This window comes from Vigna angularis, chromosome 9 (genome assembly GCF_016808095.1).
Source record: "Vigna angularis cultivar LongXiaoDou No.4 chromosome 9, ASM1680809v1, whole genome shotgun sequence".
In the NCBI taxonomy this organism is placed as follows: Eukaryota; Viridiplantae; Streptophyta; class Magnoliopsida; order Fabales; family Fabaceae; genus Vigna; species Vigna angularis.
This window is the reverse complement of record NC_068978.1, coordinates 17,630,782-17,653,809: the sequence shown is the minus strand read 5'-3', so window position 1 is coordinate 17,653,809 and position 23,028 is coordinate 17,630,782. Positions and strand designations below refer to the sequence as shown.

General features: G+C 34.3%; 2 protein-coding genes across 2 annotated transcripts; one reads left to right on the top strand and one right to left on the bottom strand.

Annotated features, from left to right (window-relative positions):
- Positions 1-2,043: 2,043 nt before the first annotated feature.
- On the bottom strand, positions 2,044-4,595 carry LOC108346581 (uncharacterized). The gene is made up of 8 exons (XM_017585650.2): positions 4,537-4,595; positions 3,307-4,317; positions 3,135-3,219; positions 2,950-3,039; positions 2,748-2,861; positions 2,575-2,670; positions 2,315-2,478; positions 2,044-2,239 (listed from the first exon to the last, which is right to left on the bottom strand). The coding sequence occupies exons 1-8, from the start codon at positions 4,593-4,595 to the stop codon at positions 2,044-2,046; spliced, it is 1,815 nt and encodes a 604-aa protein (XP_017441139.2).
- A 4,744-nt stretch (positions 4,596-9,339) lies between these two features.
- LOC108347319 (protein LURP-one-related 15) lies at positions 9,340-10,634 on the top strand. The gene is made up of 3 exons (XM_017586486.2): positions 9,340-9,718; positions 9,958-10,185; positions 10,342-10,634. The coding sequence occupies exons 1-3, from the start codon at positions 9,497-9,499 to the stop codon at positions 10,489-10,491; spliced, it is 600 nt and encodes a 199-aa protein (XP_017441975.1). The 5' UTR covers positions 9,340-9,496; the 3' UTR covers positions 10,492-10,634.
- Positions 10,635-23,028: the final 12,394 nt, after the last annotated feature.

Below are 23,028 nucleotides of genomic sequence, written 5' to 3'. Positions count from 1 at the left end.
ATGTGATACAAATTTGGTTGCAACTAGTTGAAGGAATCTAAGTGCATTATTGTAATCAGTATATATATATATATATATATATGTTTTTGGCTGATAGAATCAGACTGGCTGTCATGTAATATTTAAACTGCACATTGATTTTTTAAGTTCAATGCTAATGTGCTTTGTTCAAGTTCTGTAAAAGTGAATTAACCAAATATTAAACAACTTGGATTGATGGTATTATAAGTTATTATGTGGTATGAGTGCAGATTACAATGTGATGACTTGTTTATATGATAATATGTGGAGGGTCTTTCATTCCAAAGGGTGATTTGATTTTTAACTATATGATTTTTAGTATAGAAGGATAATATAATCATTATTTCACTCGTGCATTTCTTGACACCATGGTTGGTTCCCTGGCTAGATGTGTTGTAGACTGAACTAAATTTTGATTTGGATATTAAAGAAGATGTTGAACCGACTTTCGGAGTGGGTTGGAATTGAAAGATTTGGAAGCAGAATCTTAATTTTTATTAGGAAGATACTGCCTCAGTTCATAAGGAATTGAGGCGTAAAGTCCTTCCAAAAAAACATAAAAAAATAAAAAACCTACTGCCTCAGTTTCATTTCAACCGATATGAAATCTTAAATCTTTTTGTCTCGGTTAACAACCGAGGCATAAAAGGGTAGACTTTTTGTCTCGTCTGTATATGTCTCGGTTCAGGAACCATTGTTTATGGGTGAAATTAACCTTTGTCGTTTCCCTTGATTGCACTAGTGAGGAAAGATATGATATGTGTTGTCCTATGATGTCAGCCCGGGATCATCATAAAGCTTGGCCTGAGGTAGATTTTAGGGTGAGACTAAAATGTTGCTTTTGATCATTTGCTCTTTTTGTTTGTTTTTTTTTTTTGCATGCTATGGTAATTATCAATGAAGTTTCAGGATAGAGATCTTAAAGTGATAATTTATTAGATTTGGTTTCTTATCAAGAAACTCACATGCAGTTAGGAACTAAGAAGTTTTTCCACATAATCATATGCATAGCATGGTCAAGTTAATGAATCATAAGATGAAACAGGTGGTTCCAGATGCAAGGCATTCAGCCAATGAACCAGGCATAACTGCTGAGCTTGTGGCTGCAAATGAGAAATTAAAAAACATAATCAAGAACAAAGGGGAATCAAGAAAGTAGAGAAAGCAAATAAGGAGACTGACTAATCAACTGCAAAATCTACGAGTTTGATGTCTACAAGCAAAACATTTGAAGTGACCATGTAATCAAAATCTCTAGCATACCATGTAAAACATTTGAAATTGGGTTGTCTTTGTCATTGTCATAACAAAAACACCCAGATCAACCCAATTTCTTGTTTGTGTTAAATTATCATGGTTACGTTGGGATAACATGGGATTATTTTCTTCAGGTTAAAGTCTATTTTTACAAAGTCAATAATTCATCCATTATTTATTTTAAATTCATTGATATGTTTTATAAAAAAATAATAAATATTTTAAATGATTGATAAAGTTCCTTTCTCGCAATCTGATTTGAGAATAAAAATGTATTCATTAATATCAAAGTCTTATTTCACTTTTATAGTGTTTTTAATATAATAACGTTAGCTTCGGAATAATAACAAAATATTGATGAATTTATTATTTGCAATTGATTTAACTAATTGTTTAAAGGGTTAAATCAGTTGAGAGGATTTTATAGAGAAAAGCAAGTGGTACCAAAAAGAATTAATGTTATTCACAAATCAAAACTTAAGCAAATAGTACAAATGAATCGTGTCTGAACTTACAATTACCACATTTTAATGCTGTGGTAACAAAAAAAAGTTCTCTCCACGTTAACTACCTCTAAAAAAATAAAAATAAAAAAATACCTCTAAAAAATAAAAAAATAAAAATGAATAGTACAAATGAATCGTGTCTGAACTTACAATTACCACAAATTTGAATGTTGTGGTAACAAAAAAAGTTCTCTCCACGTTAACTAAAAATTCAATGATGATATTGAACAACGCCACTCCGTCCCCAATAAATAATTTCTCAAGTGCATTTCCTGTTGTTGCAATCCTTTGGCACATGTAGACGGTGAAACTTTGGTTCGATAGGAACAGTTAATGCCTTCCTACCCCAAGAATGTGGCTTTGCTGCCTTTGGCTTCACAATACTTGATGGCTTTTCGATAATAACACTAAGTTTTGTTGCAATGACAGCCTTTTCTTTCTTCCTTGGTAAAGCACTGTAATAGACATTTCCATTGGAATCAAAGTTGCTTACTACAAACAACATGTTTCAGAATCTGACTATTACTTACCTCAAAGGCCTCAGAACTTTACGCTGCGTCATTTCGGATTTTCTTTTGAATTTATCATTCACATCATTGGGTTTCTGAAGTTTAGGACGAGGATCATTTATATAAGGTGTAGCAGATAATTTACGTTGCACCTTGCAGCGGGAGTTGCCAATTTTAATGCCACCCTGCGTAACATTTTGGGAAGTCTTCAGTCACTGTCTAAAATACTGTTTATGCTAAAATATTTATAGGTGAACATGTTATTCGGTGCATGAACTTACAGATTGGTTTTCCTGTGTTTTTGGGTGTGATTTCTCATCACAACTGCGATAATAATCAGTGTCTGATTCACTTTTTGTGTAAATAGTTTCACTTTTCTGAAAGAAAATGAAGAAAAGGGTCAATTTTTTTATATTCAATAATGACGAAAGGTTCACAATGGAACTGAACTCACTCGGTTTACAATCTGATGTTTCCCCATTGCCATTCCACCACCTTTAACTGCGGTTTCTTTTAAAGGTGAGAGAAATTTTCTATCCAAGTTTGCTTCTTTAAGAATTCCCCTTTCCTGCAGCATCAAAAACACGAATCACACTTAAAATAAATTGTTTTTTAACAATAAATAAACTTAAACACAATCCTCTTCCCTTACTTACATCAGTTCTCAGCTTAAAAGGCTTAGGGTTTGTGGGCTTTAATTTTCTGTACTTCACAACTGGAGAGATAGTTGTGGTCGATGAAGATTTCTGTTTTAAGGTCAAAATCATAAACGTTATATACACAGTCAAATCATTCAATAAAGTGAGACTGAAAGTAATCATTAATATAACTAAGACTAGACCTTTTGTGTTTTTCTCGAATCATCCTCATGTTTGATCCCAAGAATAGCCTTTTTTTTGGGCACGTCGTTATCGGTACTCATCTCTCTGCAGCCACCAAGAATTCATTGATTTCAACAAATTTAAGAAAACAATGGAGAGTCAAATGTTTTTAAGAGAAATCAAATTCCTTACATATTTTCATGAACTATTGAAGCATTTTCCTTGTCATCATTCTCAATGAGCTGCCTCCCATTTTCTTTGTCATCAGAAGAAGCCAATGATTTTTCTTCAGCCTTTCTCATGTTGGATTCAGAAACTTTTCCCTTTGCAGAAACCGAGTTCTTCATCTCTTCATTTTCACTCCTTTCTTTAGTCATCTTCTCTTTATAGTTGGAATTTGACAGTGAGGTAGTGTCACATTCCGAAGCTTCTGACAAAACTTGAACTATAACTAAGCTCTCCCCTCTTGTTGGTTCTTGGGAAATTACATCTCCAAGAGATAGTTCAGCACCACTCGCTGAAGTTCCTGATTCATGGCATACTTCTAGAGAACCACATCTAGATTTCTCATCTATCTCCATATCACTAGAGTCATTTTGATGAGGCTTAGCAACCTGTCGTTTCTGAGTGCCTTTCTTCACTTTCTTCTCCTTCAAACTTGACATTGAGTTAGTTTCTAGTTCCTTACGGTTATTAGAACTCAAGGAATCAAACACACGGCTCTTCACTTCTCTTCCCCTCAATTGCTTTTTTGAGGCAGTCACTGGCAATGAGTTGCTTCCTCCTTCTTCATTCTTCTTGACTGCATTGAGTTCAAGCTTTTTCGTTGCTGAACACAGTGCTCTCATTGGTGTTTTTAATTCCATAGAATTCTTGATCTTTATGACCTTCTTAGGCGAGGGAAAAACAAGAGCCTTAGACACCACTCTGCTCTTAGGCACACCAACAGTCATCACTTTCTTGCTCTGAACACTTCTAAACGGTTCTACATTGGAAACCTTCTTTTGATTATTCCTTGGAGTGGTCAAGGCCTTGGCCACCGGAGGTGATGGCCTCACCTTAGCATTGGGGGTTGCTGCAACCTTAGAAAGAGGTTTAACTTGGACGTTCTTGTCGGTCATCTTGTGTGATAATGACGAAATAAAGTTCATCCTTGACACCCTTGACTTTGCAGGAGCTGAATGGGGGCCCTTCAAATTTGCGCTGAAAGAAACAACCAAACATCACTCATAATGATTAAAACGTTCTTGAAGAAGGAAAATTATATGTTGTTACCACACCATTTAACAATCAATGAAAGATAATAGATTTTTAATGGACAATAACTTTTTGTTTATTAATTAAAGAATGTTTTCCAGTTACAAGTTCCACATTGATCAAGGTGAGTGTATAAACTAGTTTATTGATTTAAGGATGCGCTACCTTGCTTCTCTTTTATTCAAAGCTTTTCTGAGGCGTACATTGGGACTTCTTGCAGCCATAACCTGAAAATCCAAGATCCATTCATCCAATCACCATCATATTTATGTCCATAAGTAGAGTGAACGAAACAAAGATGAAGAAGAAAAGACCAACTAACCCTAAGGACAAAATTCTTGTAAACAGTTTCAGAATCCAACTCTTGCTCATGCTTTCGGTCACATCCTATTAGAAAAAGTCATGTCATTGGTAATCAAGAAGATGAAAAAGATTTGGAATAAGATCAAAGAAGTGAGAAGCTAAACTACCAACACGTGAGCAGAACCAGTGGCTGTCATCGCCGGGACGGCAAGAATCAGGTGCGGTGAAATCCACGAACTTGGGAGCTTCAAAGTTCTCGAAGAAGTCATCGTTTATTTCTAATTCCTCTTCGATTATTGGAATGCAGTACTGAGTTTCTGCCATAATCTTTCTTTTCTTCTCTTCGGAGCGTCTTTCTTTGATGCGAATATTGTGTGGGATTGTAGTAAGGTAAGAAGTTGGTTTTCTAGCCGCCAACGTATTTAAAATAAAATGGTTAACTAGCCGGTATGATTTCAACAGCCAGGTAAGACAAACGGCATGTAGAGTTATTTCTTTTCACACAAACTCTCAAACAGTTCTAATTAATTAATTATATTTTAATTATTTTTTATAATTAATTAATGTTTTATTTGTTTTATAGTTTTTTATTTTTTTTTAATTTAAAGATATTTAGTTAATACCAAAACTGACTTTAGTGTCTCCTTAAACTTAGCTTTAACAATCAAAGACCTCGGTTGGCTGATTTTCGCGAGAGGGTTAGGTATTTTTTTATTTGTGATGAACTCGCAATTAGGGTTCTTAAATTTTGGGTTTCATATCTTGTGATTAGTGTTCATCTGGAATTTCGTTTGCGTAGGTTCTCGATGGCTATGGATGAGGCTCGATTTCAGTTTCTTTAGGTTTTTGCGATTTCTTGCAGGTTTCGAAGGAGGAGATTGGTGGACGAGCTCGCCTTGTTGTTTCTGAGTTTTTTTTTTTAAAGTCTGTCGGAGAAGATGATGGTGGTTTTTTGGTTTCGTTGTAGTGGCACATGGAAGAGGAAAATGTGATTTGTTAGGAAGAAGTTGTCGTGGCTCTAAAATTTTTATAGGTGGAAGATGAAGCTAATATGGCAAGTAATTTGATTTTTTAAAATCCAAAATTGACACATTATATTGCCTCAGTGTGCCACGTACGAGAAAAAGATGACAACTCATTAAGTTTTGGTCAAGGAGGTAGCTGCACCGTTCAAATTTTGACGCTGTAACTAAAAAGGATTAACTTGACCCGATTTTTCACAAGTTGAGGCTGCTCCGAACTTTTAAAAAAAGGTAGGACCACTTTGAGCAACCTCCTCTTTCGAGGGACACCAAAAGAGGTATTAAGCCTTTTATAATTATATAAATATTTTAATTAATTAAATTTATTTTGAATTAAAAATTTTAGTTTGTAATTATTTTATATTTATTTATTTATTTTTACTTTTTTAGAATTTAAAGTATTTTGTTTGTAATAATAAATTATTTAATTAATTAATTTGATTAATTTTTTGTTTTGAATTATTTAATGTTTAATTTTTTTATAGTTTTTTTTTAATTTTTTATAATTTTAAGATATTAACTAGCACTCTTGGCATCCAAGTATAACCTACTCTTGGTTTACAAGTGTATGATTACAAGATGTAAATAACTTTTTCAAGAGAGATGTTTAATCAAATACAAAGTATTCCTAAATTCTTGTAATTCTTCTCTCTCTTTCTCTCTCTCTTGCTCTCTCTCCCTTTTGGTTGAAGACATTAGACGATATGAGCTTAGAACATAGCACTTCAATTTTGTTGACTCTCTAGTTTTTCTCTCTTCTCTTCTTTGAGCATTTGCATTAGATCTCATGGGCATAGAGATAGACTTCAAAGTATATTTTCAACAAGGCTTTATTTTCTTCTCTTCTTTTGTCTTTTATTTTGAAAGCTTTAGATGTTGTGGGCTTCATGATGAAGGAAGAAGATAGATATGTGATGATGGTTCTTTTCTTCACTCTTGCTAATCATTCTTCATGTTTTCATTCACTCTTTCAAGTCTTCATGATATTTCTTGTATTGAAGAGTATCAGACAATAAGTGCACTAAGTTAAAGTAGAGTTAGAGTTTTAATGATCATTCTTGAACAGACTTTTTTCTTTACTTCTCCTTCTTCCTTTTTCACCTCTTCTCTCTTCTACATTTTTCACCAACAAATTACTTTTAGTTGATCTTTTGTATATAGCTTCTCTTGAAAGATATCCGTTAGATAGTGAGTTAAAATCTTAATAGGCTTTATAGACTATAGCTTGGTCAGGTCTTAATGTACGTTGTAAAATAGCATAGCTTTTTCATGTAATAGCTTATACGGTTTTCTTGTATAAGAAGCTTCGATGAAGAATTATGGGAATTTTGTTTTTTATTTCTCAACGTCTTTCTGGGTAAGTTAGGTGTTGTCATTTCCTGTACAGATAAAGAGAGCAAAGAATGCAAGCACAAAAGCAAATTTTCATACAACATTAAATGTTTGATAGTTTATAATCAGTAAATCATATATTGCTTATACAAAACATTTAAGTATAATTTTCAAGAAATGTTAGACAATGTATCGCACATTGACAAATAGACAATGTACAACATTAGACATTTATGAAAAGTTATTTTAGATGTAGAATTTGGCGCACTTTGCCATTTGACAATATTCTTCATAAGACACTTTCGTTTATGACATTGTTTTTAAATGTAAGACATTAAGTTTCAATGTTTTTGTGATTCTAAAAAAAATGTTTCAATCAGAACACTTGAGAACACTTCTTATTATTTTGCACATATCCCTTACACAGTACCTTTGTAAAATATTTTTCTTTTCAACACTTCATGAATATAAATCCTTAAGTATATTGTCATAACAGGTCCATGAAGATTTTTCTCATTGATTAAATGATTCCTATGAATAAGATGCTAGACAATATAAAATTCAGGAAAACCCTCCTTTGTATGTTCTTATTTGAAAAAGACTTTGTACTAACATTTGGACGACTTGCGTAACTTTTTGTATAAAACCTTAGGTTTTCATTTTGATTGAAAGTAGGCATTTTTCTTTTTGAAGAGATATTTCGTTTAATTTCTATGGTTAAACTTTAGAACATAAGTTGCTAGACGATTTAGATGATCTTGTCTCAATAAAAAATAAATATTTCATAATATTTTTCAATAGTCAAATTAGAAACATGTTTCTCCATTATGAATTTTATAAATATATTCTAAATTAAGTGTTCCAGAAAATATATATATATATATATATATTGAAAAACTTTTTCTTAATTTGTTTTTTTGAAAATTTTTAAGAATAGGTATTCCAAAAGTGTTATGTCTAATGGGATGGAATAATCTATGAAGGGCAGAATTATCATTTTAAAATTCTGATCAGATTTTGAATTGGATCTTTTCCCTATACTCCCACACTTCTCATTTTGCAAATGTATTGGATGAAAAAACAAATTCCCTTTTAAAATGTATTATAAAAAACTGCTAAAACATTTTGAATGACAAATTGGGTGGTAAGGTGTTCCAAATGCATAAATCTCAAACAGTATTAAACGCATTTCAAAATGTGTGATTTGTAGTAATGATAAAAGACATTAGAGAATATACATTTCAAATTTATGTAATATAAGCATTATTTATAATTTCAGATAAGGCGTTTTCACTGTGCTAGATGAGAGAAAAGAAGAGTAAAAATTCAAACAACAAATAAGTGATTGAGAAGTGTTCTCAAATGTGTAATTTAAAATACTATATAACACATTTTAGATTATACATTCTAACACAAAATCAAATATCTTTCGAAATGAGTAATCCAAAATAATAGTAAAGGACATTACGGAAATGCCCATGTCAAAATTATTTGAAAAAGCACATTGACATAATTCCTAACAATGCATTATGGAAAACACACACACACACACACATATATATATATATATATATATATATATATATATATATATATATATATATATATATATATATATATATATATATATATATATATATATATATATATCTGAAATGCGTAATACGAATAATATTTTCTTATTCTAGAAGGGTTGAAAATAATAAAGGAAAGTTTGAAAGAAAGGGGTGCAGGAAGAAAAAAGCATATGAAATGCTTAATCCATAGCCTACAAGTCAATATAATCCAAACACTATAAAGATCACTCAACGGTTAAACTTATTTTCATATATATATATATATTTACATTCTTTCATATTATTGAGTAATAACATGTTCACATTATAAATTGAAGGACACTATTAATCAAAAGATATAATTTTCGCTACAAATTTTTATAATTGTGGCAAGATGGTAAAAAAAATAGCTAATTCCTTTCTATGATGCCCTCAAAATTATGAATTTGTTGAAATCACTTAATACTTGTATTATTTGCAAGAATATTAAATGTATTCATGACAACCTTTAAAAAATAATTTAATGTCTGCGTTCACTCGGTGTTGCATAATAGAATAAGTCCAACGTATAGTCTAAGATCAAACATTGCCACGTTGCATGCTTCTTTGAAATTCTCCAAAAAATATTCAAACAAGTGTTTCTTTAATCTTTCAATTTCCAACAAGAACTAGTCTTCTTCTAAGGGATCCTTCCACTTAATCATTACATATCTTCCTTCAAATTTCCTTTTCAAACTTGCTCATTGACCACTTCGTATATTTTCTCATGTGTGTTATAATATATATGTAAAGTATCAATCAAAGAACACACATGCACCCCCCACAAGCCAAAGTGAATTAAACTTTCACAAGATATTCAAAGGTCAAAATCTACATCCATCAACTTCTTCATAATCTTTCAAAGTTGAAATCATGCAAAACCAACAACAAGGTATCATCAACCCTAAGTATTGTGCTCCACATAATGTTGACCTAGCAATTGTCAGAAAGGTATTAACGTTAACTGATACTTTTTCCGTCACCGACGTTAATAGCAAAATGATCTTCAACCTTAGTGCCTCTCTCTTGACCCTCCACAACCACCGTGTCTTGGTTGACGCCGCCGGCCAACCCGTCGTCACACTGCGTCGGAAGGTTTGATAATCTATGTACCCTTTTATTTTATATCTTTATTTCATCTTCCTTATTACTTTGTTTAGCTTTTTAATTGGTGAAGAATATGAATTAACAAAAACTTTGATATGTATGTTGTTTTCTCAAACTTCGATAATCAAAATTACAACTTAGATCCACTCTCCGATTTTGTTTAGAAGCTTGTGTTAAATCATCATGTTTCAATAGTTTTATGAAACGATTCGGATTTTTTTATGTAGATGACGACAACTCATGATCGGTGGCAAGTTTTTCGAGGTGAAAGCATGGAGATGAAAGATTTGATCTTTAGTGTGAAGAGATCGTCGTTTTTTCAGTTAAAGACAAAATTGGATGTTTTCTTAGCAAACAATACTAGAGAAGAAGTTTGTGACTTTAAGGTAAAAGGAAGTTGGTTCGAGCGATCTTGTGTTGTTTATGCTGGTGAATCTCTCACCATTGTTGCCCAGGTGAACCTTTTGCTCTTTTCCTATGTATTATAAATATAAAATTTTAATGTTCGAGGAACTAACTATGTTAATGACATAACCTCAGACTTTGTAATTTCATCATAATATTTTTAGTATTAAAATTATGTCTGAAATTGAATGTGAATGTGATTGCAGATGAATAAAAAGCACACTGCTCAAAGCATTGCGTTTGGGAAAGATAATTTCATGGTTACAGTGTATCCAAACATTGACCATGCATTCATAGTGGCACTGATTCTGATTCTGGACGAAATTAACCAAGACAAGAGACAATCTCAGAATTGATTATTAATATTCAGCATTTTGGGTTCCCTAGTTCTCATCAAAATGTTCATTCTTCGAGACAAAAATTGTGACATAAGAAGAGTAGTCTCAATTCCTTGCCGTCCTGTATTTGCTTTTAATATCATAATATTTTTATTAGTTTATTTCCTCTTTGGATAAACATAAAATTTACAAAACAAAAAGTGCGTTTTAATAAACGAATTGTCATAGCTAAAAAATGCGTTTTAATAAACGAATTCTCTCTTTCTCTTGTCATAGCTAAAAACTTTGAATTTTTCTTTCAAACCCCATTTTTGTGCAACCAAAACAATGAGTGTTTGTGTTGTGTCTCAATCTCTTAGCTCCATCTACACGAAAAAGATGAATGTGGTGAGAGTGTTGTTCCCTCCACCACCACAATCTTTCCAAATTTTTTTTAATTTCAAAATTACCCTTTTAACTTTTAACATTTATCTTTTTTTACTTTTATGTCAAAATCCTAATTATCCTACCCCTCCCTCTCATTTTCACTCGGACAGCCGCAGCTCCACCCCAATCTCACTTTCTCTCTTTCTTTCCATTTCTCTACCATTCTCTATTACTTCAGGCATATATCACATGTAACATCTTTCATACTTTCCTACTTTTTCTCTTTTTCTTTTATGAAAAACTCATCTTATTCTTTCCTCCTTTACTACCAACCAGAAGAAAACTCCCTGTCATTAATTTTCCAAACACTTCACGCGCTCCTCTTCGTACTCTTGTCCATTCTCAAACCGTCAACTCTTTTATCTTCGTTAAATCACCCATCTTTTTTCCAACAATTCTCACACACTATTTTTCTATCTTCCTTTCTCCTCACCAACAACATTCAAAACAATATCCACTCTCCTCTTATCAAAACTCATCTTCCTTTTTAACTTGAAACCCCACCATTCCACTGCTACCATTTTTCTCTCTCTCTCTCTCTTACAAAAACTCACGTACCACACTCACTACTCTCTTCTCCCTTTTCTATTTTCTTCTTTTCTCCTTTCTCTTTCTTTTTAATTTGTTACGTAATTATATCTAAATTTATTTTAATCAAATAATTATTATTAATTTAATTACAATTAATTGATTTTGTTTTGAAAAATCACAACAAAAAAGAATCACACTAGGGGAGAAGAAAATAAAGAGCAATTTGATTTATGTGAAAGTGGTGGAGTGTGGGGGTGCATTGATAGAGTGGTGAGGACCATTAAGTAGATTGAATGAAATAGTTTGATATTGGTGAAAGTAAAAACATAAATTAAAAATTTACAGAAGGACAAAAGAATAATGGAGAGTTGACCACTGTGTGGGGGGGGGGTGGAGGGAGCAACTGGTGAATGTGAATTTCGTAACCAATTTGGGGCTATAGTGAAGGGACTCTTCTTGCTATTAGAGGACGATGTAGGGCATTGTTCCTTTCAAACTTATGAAGTTATGATTATCATCGCGATCCATTAAGGTGCGTGTAAAACTTGATTTCATGCTTTTACTTCTTGCACTCCCACGATTTCTTTGTGCAACCCTCAAATTTTCAAAATTTTGCTTTCCGATAAGTGATTTTCGGATTATATAATCGTAACAAACTTTTCAGATTTTCAAAAATAATTAAAAATGAAATTTTTGGGATATGAGTTTCCGGAATGATTGAAATGTATTTTGGAATAAATTATTTAGAATAAAATTTCCAGAAAAAAACTTTCCAGAACTCATATAATGTCTTTTGGGATGAGTTTCCAGAAATATTCTTCCATGAAATGTATTATTAAAAAAAAAAAAACCTTTTAGAACACAGGTGTTTCGAAACACGTGAAATATATTCTGAAAAGAGCTTTCAGGAATGAGTTTTTTTTCGCATTTTCTCTCGTTTTCTTTCATTGTAGGGTTTTACCAATCTTATTCTTCCTCAGCAAGGGTGATGATGATGACGGTCACAGCAGGTACAATAGTATGATATGGTGCAATGTCAAAGGATATTTGAGTCTTTTTCTCTTATTATGTGAGTGTGGATAATAATTATGGGTTGCAGGAAACAATATGGTCCATAAGAATTGATAACAAAATGATATATATGAAATATGTTGTTTGGATGATTGTAATACATTCCCTCCTTATAGGTCACCACACATTGTGTCATATACCAAATTTTAAATCAATATAGACCATTTACATTATATAAGCATTCTCAGAGTAAGGTTTCCCAAAATATTTTATTAAGAATTATGTTAGATATTTTTATTAAGGCGTATTAGGCATTCCCAGTCTGGTTAGTGTACATTTGACACCTGAAGACGGAGGAAAAGTAGAGGGAGAGGGAGGGAGAGAAACTCGACGTGAAGATGCAAGGAAGGAGAAGAGGGAGAGGGAGGGAGAAAAGTAGGGAAATATTAACTCAATGTCAGAAAAAAAAATGATGTGGCATATTGTTAGCCAGGTCAGCCTAATTTTAAAAGTGTTAGTTTTGGAGGACGACAAATTTTAGTTTCTTTAAGGACAAGAATCCAAGTGTATCAAAGTTTAAAAGAGGGACTAAATCTAAGATTGCATTATAGTTAAGGGACTAAAAAGATATTTAAGCATAAATATATGTTATAATATGTATTCACTGTAATTTCAATTTTGCCACTATATCCAATTTATTATGATAGGTGACCTTTTACCTATTATAATACATGTAACTTTCATTACAAAAATGTTACCGCTACATCTATTATGATAGATTTTTTAAAATACGTCATAATATATCTTAGTTTTATTACAAAATTGTCATCGGTCAATGTATTATGATAGGTGAATTTCACCTATCATAATAAGCCATCATGGAATCCTCCTTTTCCACTAATGTCATGCACCAACTTGAGTGAAGGTGTTAAGATATAACATATATTTTGTTAACTACAATTTAGGTATTATTATAATTTGTACAGATATCATTTCTTTAATAGATGAAAAATCATAGGACTATTGTATGTATATATATGGTACACTAATATCTGAAATTACAGAATTATTCTTTAAACTTTTTTATAATGTCACTTGCTACATAATACCATTATGTAAATAATTTGGGAATGAATAGACTGTGATGCTAGAAATATAGTCAAAGTTATATTATGCCTCCTAAAGATTTCTTCCGCATCACCTATATTTATTGAAAGTATCATTTGGTTCTTTTACAGGATGCGGGTATACCAGAAGAGAACAAATTATCATTTTTGGCTATGTTCATAATAGTTAAAATCATATCATGAAAAAAAGACCTTGAAACATTTTGTTGCAGTTGTTCTGCTGTCTCTAAACTTTAAAACTATTAGCAGAAATAGAAATAGAGTACTGGTTGTCAGGTTCCAGAAATCGACTCTTTCCCTATATAATAAAATGTTATTATTAAATTTTCATATCAATACAATATATTAAATTTTATCCTTATATAATGTTATCATTGTCATTTTATGTTTATTTTAACCTGTCAGACCTTGGAAAATAACGTACAAGTACGCGTGGCAGCCGGAGAGCGAGACACTTCACCAACGGATGCCAGGTGTCACGCTGCATGGAGTCTGGAGTGACGAGCGTAGTGCAGTCCGCGTGTCACTCGGAGAACGTGACATTTCATTAACGAACGCCAGGTGTCATGTCGAGGGGAGTCGGGAATCGGTAGTGGAAAGCACGTGTCCGCCGAAGAGAGGACGTTCGTTCGGCGCTGGAAGCAAAACTAGAATTTCTCAGAAAAACGCTCCACTCTCTGCACGCAACCCCTTTTTCCGATTTCTGAAGAGAACCTTTCTCTCCTCCTTCTCTCTACATTTTCTTAACCTTCTCTCTAAGAAAACACCCGTTTCATCTACTCTAATCACCGTTCAGGCACCATGGAAGCATTCCCGGCGTCTCAAGCTTCATCTTGAACCGATTGGGTTTCCATATTGAGCTGGTAAGTCTCCTCCCCTTATTCGTTCGTCCTTTTGTTACATGCAAACCACGTTTTGGTTTCATACGAGGGTGTAGTCTAAGTTATCTTGGTTTGTTACTGTTTGGTTTAGTTTGGAAGAGTTTGGTTGAACGTTGAGAGTAGAAGAAATCTTAAGTCCATGAAGTGATTCTGAAGGACGTACGTTCACACTAGAGGTAAGGGAAGCTTATTCAATTTAATTCTTATGTTCTTTTTGACTATACTGCATGAACGTTCGTTGAGTTGTATGAAGCATGACTACGTGATGATTGATTATTTGATATGTGGAAAAATGGTTGATTTATGATATGATATGATGTAGGAGTTATATGAGATTTATGTGATATGAATTGTTTGAAGTATGAAAGTTGAATTTGATAAGAATGTATAAAGTTATGAAAGTATATATATATATATAAAGAAATAATTCTGGTATGAAAGTCTTATATGAAAAAGTACGTTCGTCACTGAACGGTCATTGACCGTTCGGTTTTCCTGGAAAACAGTAAAAATGGGATTCTTTCATTTGGAGAGATCCCTAGTCGAGGACGAGTGTCCTCATGTGGAACACTATGTTTGAGCGTTCGGCCAAGCGTAGTTGTATCCGAATATACCTTGATAAAGTGAATATATATATATATATATATATATATATATATAATGATACAATTTCGTCGTTCATAAGTGCTCGGTCTCATACCAAGCACTCGTATTGAACAGTGCTCTGTCTCATACACCAAGCGCTCGTATTGAACAGTGCTCGGTCTCATACCAAGCGCTCGTATTGAACAGTGTTCGGTCTCATACCAAGCGCTCGTATTGAACAGTGCTCGGTCTCATACCAAGCGCTCGTACTAAGTAGTGCTCGGTCTTACACCTAGCGCTCGTACTAAGTAGTGCTCGGTCTTACACCAAGCGCTCGTACTCAATTCTTGTATAATCTCTTTTGATGAAAGAAATAGCATTCGCCTAACTTAAGGGAATTTTCTTATCGACCGTGCTCGGTCATTGAGTGGCATTCGAGTTTCTTGATGTAAATTCAAATAAGCTAAATGTTCAAAAACATTCGGTTTCTTCATGTAAATACTTCTAAGTATTAGTATTGGAATGTCATAAAGTGTCTTTGGTTCCAGCATATAGTCGTAGCTGATAGGTGTGAACTTTGCTTATATTTGTTGCTTAAATTGTCGTGTTTTTGAGTGAGTTTTAGTGTTAATTCTCATGAAAAATATATAATTGTTGATGTAAGTATAGTTTGTAATGTTTAAATGTGTTTTTATGCATTTGTGTGTTTATTTGTGCAATAGAATAAGGATTGGATAATATCAAAGAGACCCTGTGTGCATCAGTGGCCCAGCCAGAGCGCACCAGTGGCCCAGCCAGAAGTGAACCAGTGGCCCAGCGACCAGGAACTAGTGGCCTAGCGAGCCAGTCGCCCAGCGAGCTGGAGCAACTCGCCCAGCTAGCCCGCTCGCCCAGCGAGTGGATTCCTTTCGTCCAGCGAAAAGTCACTTACGACTTATCTCTTTAAAGACGCGATCCAGAGGCAGAGAGAGGCAGTTCTGGAGGAGAGGAGACCAGAAGACGCTGCAGAGCTCGTTTTGGGTGCTTCCAAGGTGGAAAATCACCAATTTCCACCGTCCAATCCATGCTTTATCGCTTCTATGATGTATATGTGTAGCTAGAACTCCATTTCACTGGGGTTGAGAGTACATTTCTGAAACTCTTTGTAATCTCTATATTAATGCATGATCTTGTATGAATTTTGTGTTCTATCTTTATTATTCATGCCTATGATGAGAATCTGAGCTATTTGAACAGTTAAATCATTGAGAAATGTATGAGACCGCGGACCTAGGATAGAACTGCTAACGGATTTCGAGTCCTAGACATAGGAGGAAATTTTTAGTCATCTGTGACATTGTGATTAAGGCAAATCTGATAACTGAATTATCTAAGAGATTAGGATTTAGTTTGAATGATTCTGAACGGTCATCTGAGAGATCAGGACTGCATGCGCCTAGGATGTTGATGCTTAATTTTGAGGAATTGTGTTAGTAGAAAAATTACTTGAGTGATGAACTTGAAAATCAACCCCAGTGAACTTTAATTCATCTGTTTTTACCACTTTAATTTCATCTGTATGCAAATCTTACTTGTGTTGTAAAATTAATCGCTAAATTAGTAAACTTTAATCATTCTGTGAATCAAAACAAATCTCTTGGGAAAACGATTTCCGGACTTACCGGTTTATTACTTGTACGATTCGGTACACTTGCCGAGGTCACAACAATAGCCTTTGGCGAGATCTTTTTAGCGTTCGGTTAGAGTCAGTTCACATAAATGGATTCTCACTGCAAGGAACGTTCGGTTCATTCGTTCCCTGCTATATCTATTACGTTAGGTTTTTCCCTCAAAATGACAGTAAACCTCTCGGTCTCATTCTATTCTGGAATTGGAGATCTCTATGTCTCGTTCCATGCGTTCGTCCTCGTTCTGAGTGAGGATAGAACGTTCGGTATTTGGTGTCGTCATAAACTTTTGATTAAAGATGAAATCTAACTTATTGGTAATAAAGATGAATTGGAGAATAGTGATAATGAAAGATGGAATTGAGAATGATTATGAATGAAATAAGAAGAAAATATGATGTGAATGAAATGATGTGAATATGAACGAGCGTTCCAGGGAGGAACGACTCAGGTTTGAGAATTTGAGATTTGTAAAGTATGACTGTGGGCATGCTAATGCTGGCTGTTCATCCTGATGTTTCGTGAGTACTCGTCCTCACGTAGAGGAGGGTAGGTCATGTGTGGAAACGGCAGGAGGTCCCGTCCTTAGGGGTACTTTGGATGAATAGGACTAACCTCGGGTGGCAGCTGATGAGAATATTCCAGTTACTACATCACCCGGGTGCACGAACGCCTGTAGCTACGCAGATTCATACAGTCCAGACAGTCAGTCTAGTACTAGGCTTTGAATGATATGTTTGACGAAATATACCTTGTTTTGTTGAATTGTTTGAAATGCATGTTTATACTTGAATTAAATTACATAAGCTTACCCTTTGTTTCCTGTCGTGTCTGGTTTTGTACGTCCGTCCTTGTCATTGCAATGATCATTCGTGTGGATGTGAGCAGAAGGAGACGAGCGGCTGGAAGAGGCGCTGGAAGAAGAAAATTTGGAAGAAATCGAAGACAAGACCGGAGAGTAGGACGTTCGGGCAATAGTCTAGTGTAGTAAGATGGACGTCCGCTCACCTTTCCTCTTGTTTAAGTATGAACGATCGGTATTGTTATTTTTGTAAACCGGTCGCATAGTTTGGATAGTGGTACGGTTTTTAAATTGTAACTCTTTTGTAAGGACGTTCGTCTTTGTGTGTTCGTTCATTAGTGGAAAAACTGTACTGAATTATGATTAATGTGATTATTCTAATATATAGTTTATTCCTATATTTTTGGGATGTTACATAACCAAGGTAAGGCGAAAAAAGCTTCTTAATATTACAAAAATTTGAATTTCTTCTTATCTGATACTATTTTTTTTATCTTATAGATTATAAAAACAAAAAGTGAAAGTTTAGTGAGTATTCAATTTCAGTTGAAGTACAATTAGAGCAACTTCCACTTGTAAGATTACTTACTCACTATCTTTTGATCATACAATATTAAAAGAATTCCTATGTGTGAGGAGGAAGGTAAGCAAAGAGGGGATAAAAATTGATTAACAACAACACTAGAGAGTTATAGAGTTCTTCAAAGCATTCTTGGGAATTTGGTAAAGTTTCTTTTTATCCTACCAGACTAATTTGATATTGATGGATAATACATTGTGAATGAGTATACATAAAGAAGGAACAAGAGGTAAATGGGGTGGTTAGTGGCAATTACATATTGCAGAAATGAAAAATCTAGGTTTGTTTACTATGACAATGGAGGACAATTAATGGCTTAATAAAGGTTAGGTTTAATCCTTTTCGACATCCCTATTTATGTACGAATGTCTCAGATGGGTCCTCATTTTCTAAAGTGTATCAAAATGGTCCTTAATTTTCAAAATTGATATCAATTGAGTCCTTTCCGTTAAGTTGGCTGGACGGCGTTAAAAAAATTGATGAGTGGATGCTGAGATGACGAACGAACGCTCGTCCACCAGCGAACGAACGCTCGTCGACCTCTTACTGTTGGACGACCGTTCGTTCCACACTGGACGACCATTCGTTCGGGGGTCGACGAGCGTTCGTTCGCTGGTGGACGAGCGTTCGTTCGCTTGTGGACGAGCGTTCGTTCGTCATCTCAGCATCCACTCATCAATTTTTTTAACGCCGTCTAGCCAACTTAACGGAAAGGACTCAATTGATATCAATTTTGAAAATTAAGGACCATTTTGATACACTTTAGAAAACGAGGACCCATCTGAGACATTCGTACATAAATAGGGATGTCGAAAAGGATTAAACCTAAAGGTTACTAAAAATGTCATCTAGATATGAAGTCATCTAGACAATGGAGGAAAAACTGAAATGTAGAAGTCCATGTTTTACTTTATACATAATTCAGCAATCCAATTATAGTTACTAGTTCGTTATTCTATTAATTGCACCGGAAATGTAGAGGTAGTTATTCCTCTTGAGCTATTTTAGGAAAAAAATACTAATAAAATATTAACCTATTTCCTTCACTTATTGATAACGAACTAGACAATGTTAAAGAGTACCTTGCAACAACTATGAGGAATGAAGTCCCACATTGATGGGAACTTCTAAAAGGTTATGGCTTGTGGCTATAAAAGAAATCCCTTGCCCCTTTGTTAATCATCTCATTCTCTCCTATTCTCTCATTTTTTGTATTCTCATAATTTTGAGAAGTTTTGTATTAAAAGAGAGAGGTGCTGTAAATTTCTTCCACAACTATAAAATTTCTATTTTCTCTTCTCTATTTAAGTTGTGTGTGCTTGTGCTGTATGACTGATACCCAATAGTGGTATCAGAGCCCGGTTTGTATTCTGCTGCTATTGTCATTAGAATAGTGTTGGTAAAATTCTGAGTATGCACTGTGGTTGCGGTTTAATCCGATCTTCCGCATCAGAAAAGAGTTATTACGGGAAACGTTTGGTGGTATGAAAGTACTGTCTGAGAAAGTTCTGGCTTGGAAAGATTTGGTACTTAAGAGTGTCCATTTGTGACCCACCTCTCTTTCTTGGGAACTTCTTGGTGTGTTACTTCACGGTTTACCTGTGTTGTTCCAATAGACAATATTATTCATAGTGAGAAATGCATAAGCCGATATTTTAGAAATTATGACAACAAAATACGAGATAGAGAGGTTTGTTGAGACCTCGGCAAGCGCACCGAATCATACAAGTAATAAACCGGTAAGTCCGGAAATCGTTTTCCCAAGAGATTTGTTTTGATTCACAGAATGATTAAAGTTTACTAATTTAGCGATTAATTTTACAACACAAGTAAGATTTGCATACAGATGAAATTAAAGTGGTAAAAACAGATGAATTAAAGTTCACTGGGGTTGATTTTCAAGTTCATCACTCAAGTAATTTTTCTACTAACACAATTCCTCAAAATTAAGCATCAACATCCTAGACGCATGCAGTCCTGATCTCTCAGATGACCGTTCAGAATCATTCAAACTAAATCCTAATCTCTTAGATAATTCAGTTATCAGATTTGCCTTAATCACAATGTCACAGATGACTAAAAATTTCCTCCTATGTCTAGGACTCGAAATCCTTTAGCAGTTCTATCCTAGGTCCGCGGTCTCATACATTTCTCAATGATTTAACCGTTCAAATAGCTCAGATTCTCATCATAGGCATGAATAATAAAGATAGAACAAAAAATTCATACAAGATCATGCATTAATATAGAGATTACAAAGAGTTTCAGAAATGTACTCTCAACCCTAGTGAAATGGAGTTCTAGCTACACATATACATCATAGAAGCGATAAAGCATGGATTGGACGGTGGAAATTGGTGATTTTCCACCTTGGAAGCACCCAAAACGAGCTCTGCAGCATCCTCTGGTCTCCTCCCCTCCAGAACTGCCTCTCTCTGCCTCTGGATCGCGTCTTTAAAGAGATAAGTCGTAAGTGACTTTTCGCTGGGCGAAAGGAATCCACTCGCGGGGCGAGCGGGCTAGCTGGGCGAGTTGCTCCAGCTCGCTGGGCGACTGGCTTGCTGGGCCACTGGTTCCTGGTCGCTGGGCCACTGGTTCACTTCTGGCTGGGCCACTGGTGCGCTCTGGCTGGGCCACTGATTCACTTCTGGCTGGGCCACTGGCTCGCTCTGGCTGGGCCACTGATGCACACAGGGTCTCTTCGATATTATCCAATCCTTATTCTATTGCAAAAATAAACACACAAAAGCATCAAAACACATTTAAACATTACAAACTATACTTACATTAACAATTATATACTTTTCATGAGAATTAATACTAAAACTTACTCAAAAACTCAACATTTTAAGTAACAAAAGCAAGTAAAGTTTACACCTATCAAACTCCCCCAAACTTACATATTTTCATGTCCTCATGAAAATAAACAATATCAACAGAAAAATGAACCCAACAAAGCAGTTAGTGATCCATCACAAAATCTCTGTCACAAAAGTAAGGATTGTACCTACACCTCCAAATATTCAGATCAAATGTTATAACTTCTATATTGACAAGTTCTTGAATCCAAAATGATAAGACAACCAGAAAAAGAATAAAACAAATATGCTCAATCAGTGTTTACCTCCACCTGCAAGTGTTTACAACTTCAATTCACACTCAGATTGTCATCAACTACTTCATCAACTTTTGCAAGTCATCTCATATACACTTCAAACATTCTGATTTAAATCAAAAGGACTTTCTCAGGTTATAACTTGGCTTGGCTAGAAGGAACATGGTTTTACAAGGAAACAAAACAACACTAAAGAAGAGGAGAACAAGAACATAGCAACATTGAAACTTTATTCATCAACTACCTCTTCATTCATCACATAACACATTTTTTTTTTTGAATTTTTCTCTAACTTTGATACTTTATCATATTTACATGATACAATACTAATTTTTTTTTTTATCAGTTTAAGATTCAACTGATTATGATTTCCCCCAAACTTAATTTCTACCTATCTCTTGACAAATGTGTTTCTTGTTCTCTTCTTTTAGAGTGTTGGATAAGGTAGATTGTTTTGTAATAAGCTGAGGGTTCACAAAAAAATATATATAAGGCTCAAACAGGATAACAAAGGATGAGTATTCACATGTGGATAGTCATCTGGCCAAGTAGTTAATTTCAACAACAAACAATTGCCTTTCTCATTTCTAAACCAAAATGCATCTGTATTAATAAGAATTATGCAAAAATCAAATTCATAGTAATAACAACTTCTCACTTGCTTTCAAAGCTGTCTCAGTACACTCAGATATTCAACTTCTGGGTCACAATCAATCAGATTCAAGAACAACTCATATATAATCATAACACAAGTTCTAAAACTCAGATTTTGTAATAACAATCTCACAATCATGCCAGTTATCATGGACAGAATTCAAAATTCAAATTCAAAATTCAAACACACATTTCACAATCAAATCATTGCAGAAACTTAATTCAATCCACACAACCAAACAGATTCAGATTCAATCCACACAACCAAAATAACTGAAAACATAAAATAGAGTTAGAAAGCTGGGTTGCCTCCCAGTAAGCGCTTGTTTAACGTCTTTAGCTTGACACTAAGAAACTCTCTGTGGTTGAGCCAACGGTTTGAAATCATCCTTCATGAATATTATATGCATGGAATAAGAAGAAGGACTTATTCCTTTCAGATCAGAATTTGACCAACCTACAACTCCTTTGTCCACTTTCAAGAATTCGGTTAACTTTTCTCCCTCCAGAGTGGATACAACATTGCTGATGATCACAGGTTTATTGTCATCTTTGTCAAGAAAAGCATACTTCAAATGTGAAAGTAGCAACTTCAAGTCCAGCTTCTTTTCTTTTATCTCTTTTTCATCAGATGGAATCTCCTTCAAAGCATCTAGACTCTGTATACATTCATCAATTAACTTCTCTTCATCTACAAGTAAAAATTCACAAGCATCAACAAGAGTTCTTTCAAGAGGTGATGATATGTGCATCGTCTTCTGTGCCATCATGCAGACTTCCTCAAGTTCATCAGTTTGAAAGCATGTATCTTCATCATTTGGGTGAGACATTGCTTCAAAAACATTGAAATTTACTTCTTCATTCTCAACTCTCAATTTAAGCTTTCCATCATCAACATCAATCAATACTCGAGCAGTCTTCATGAATGGCCTTCCCAAAATCAAAGGAATTTCTTTACCCTCTTCAATTTCCATGACAACAAAATCCACAGGAAATAAGAATTTGTCTACCTTTACCAGAACATCTTCTACTACTCCATGCGGATATTTGATAGATCTGTCTGCCAATTGTAGAGTCATGCGTGTGGGCTTCAACTCTAATTCTCCAATCTTCTTAAACATTGACAGAGGCATAAGATTGATGCTGGCTCCAAGATCAATTAACACCTTCCCAATA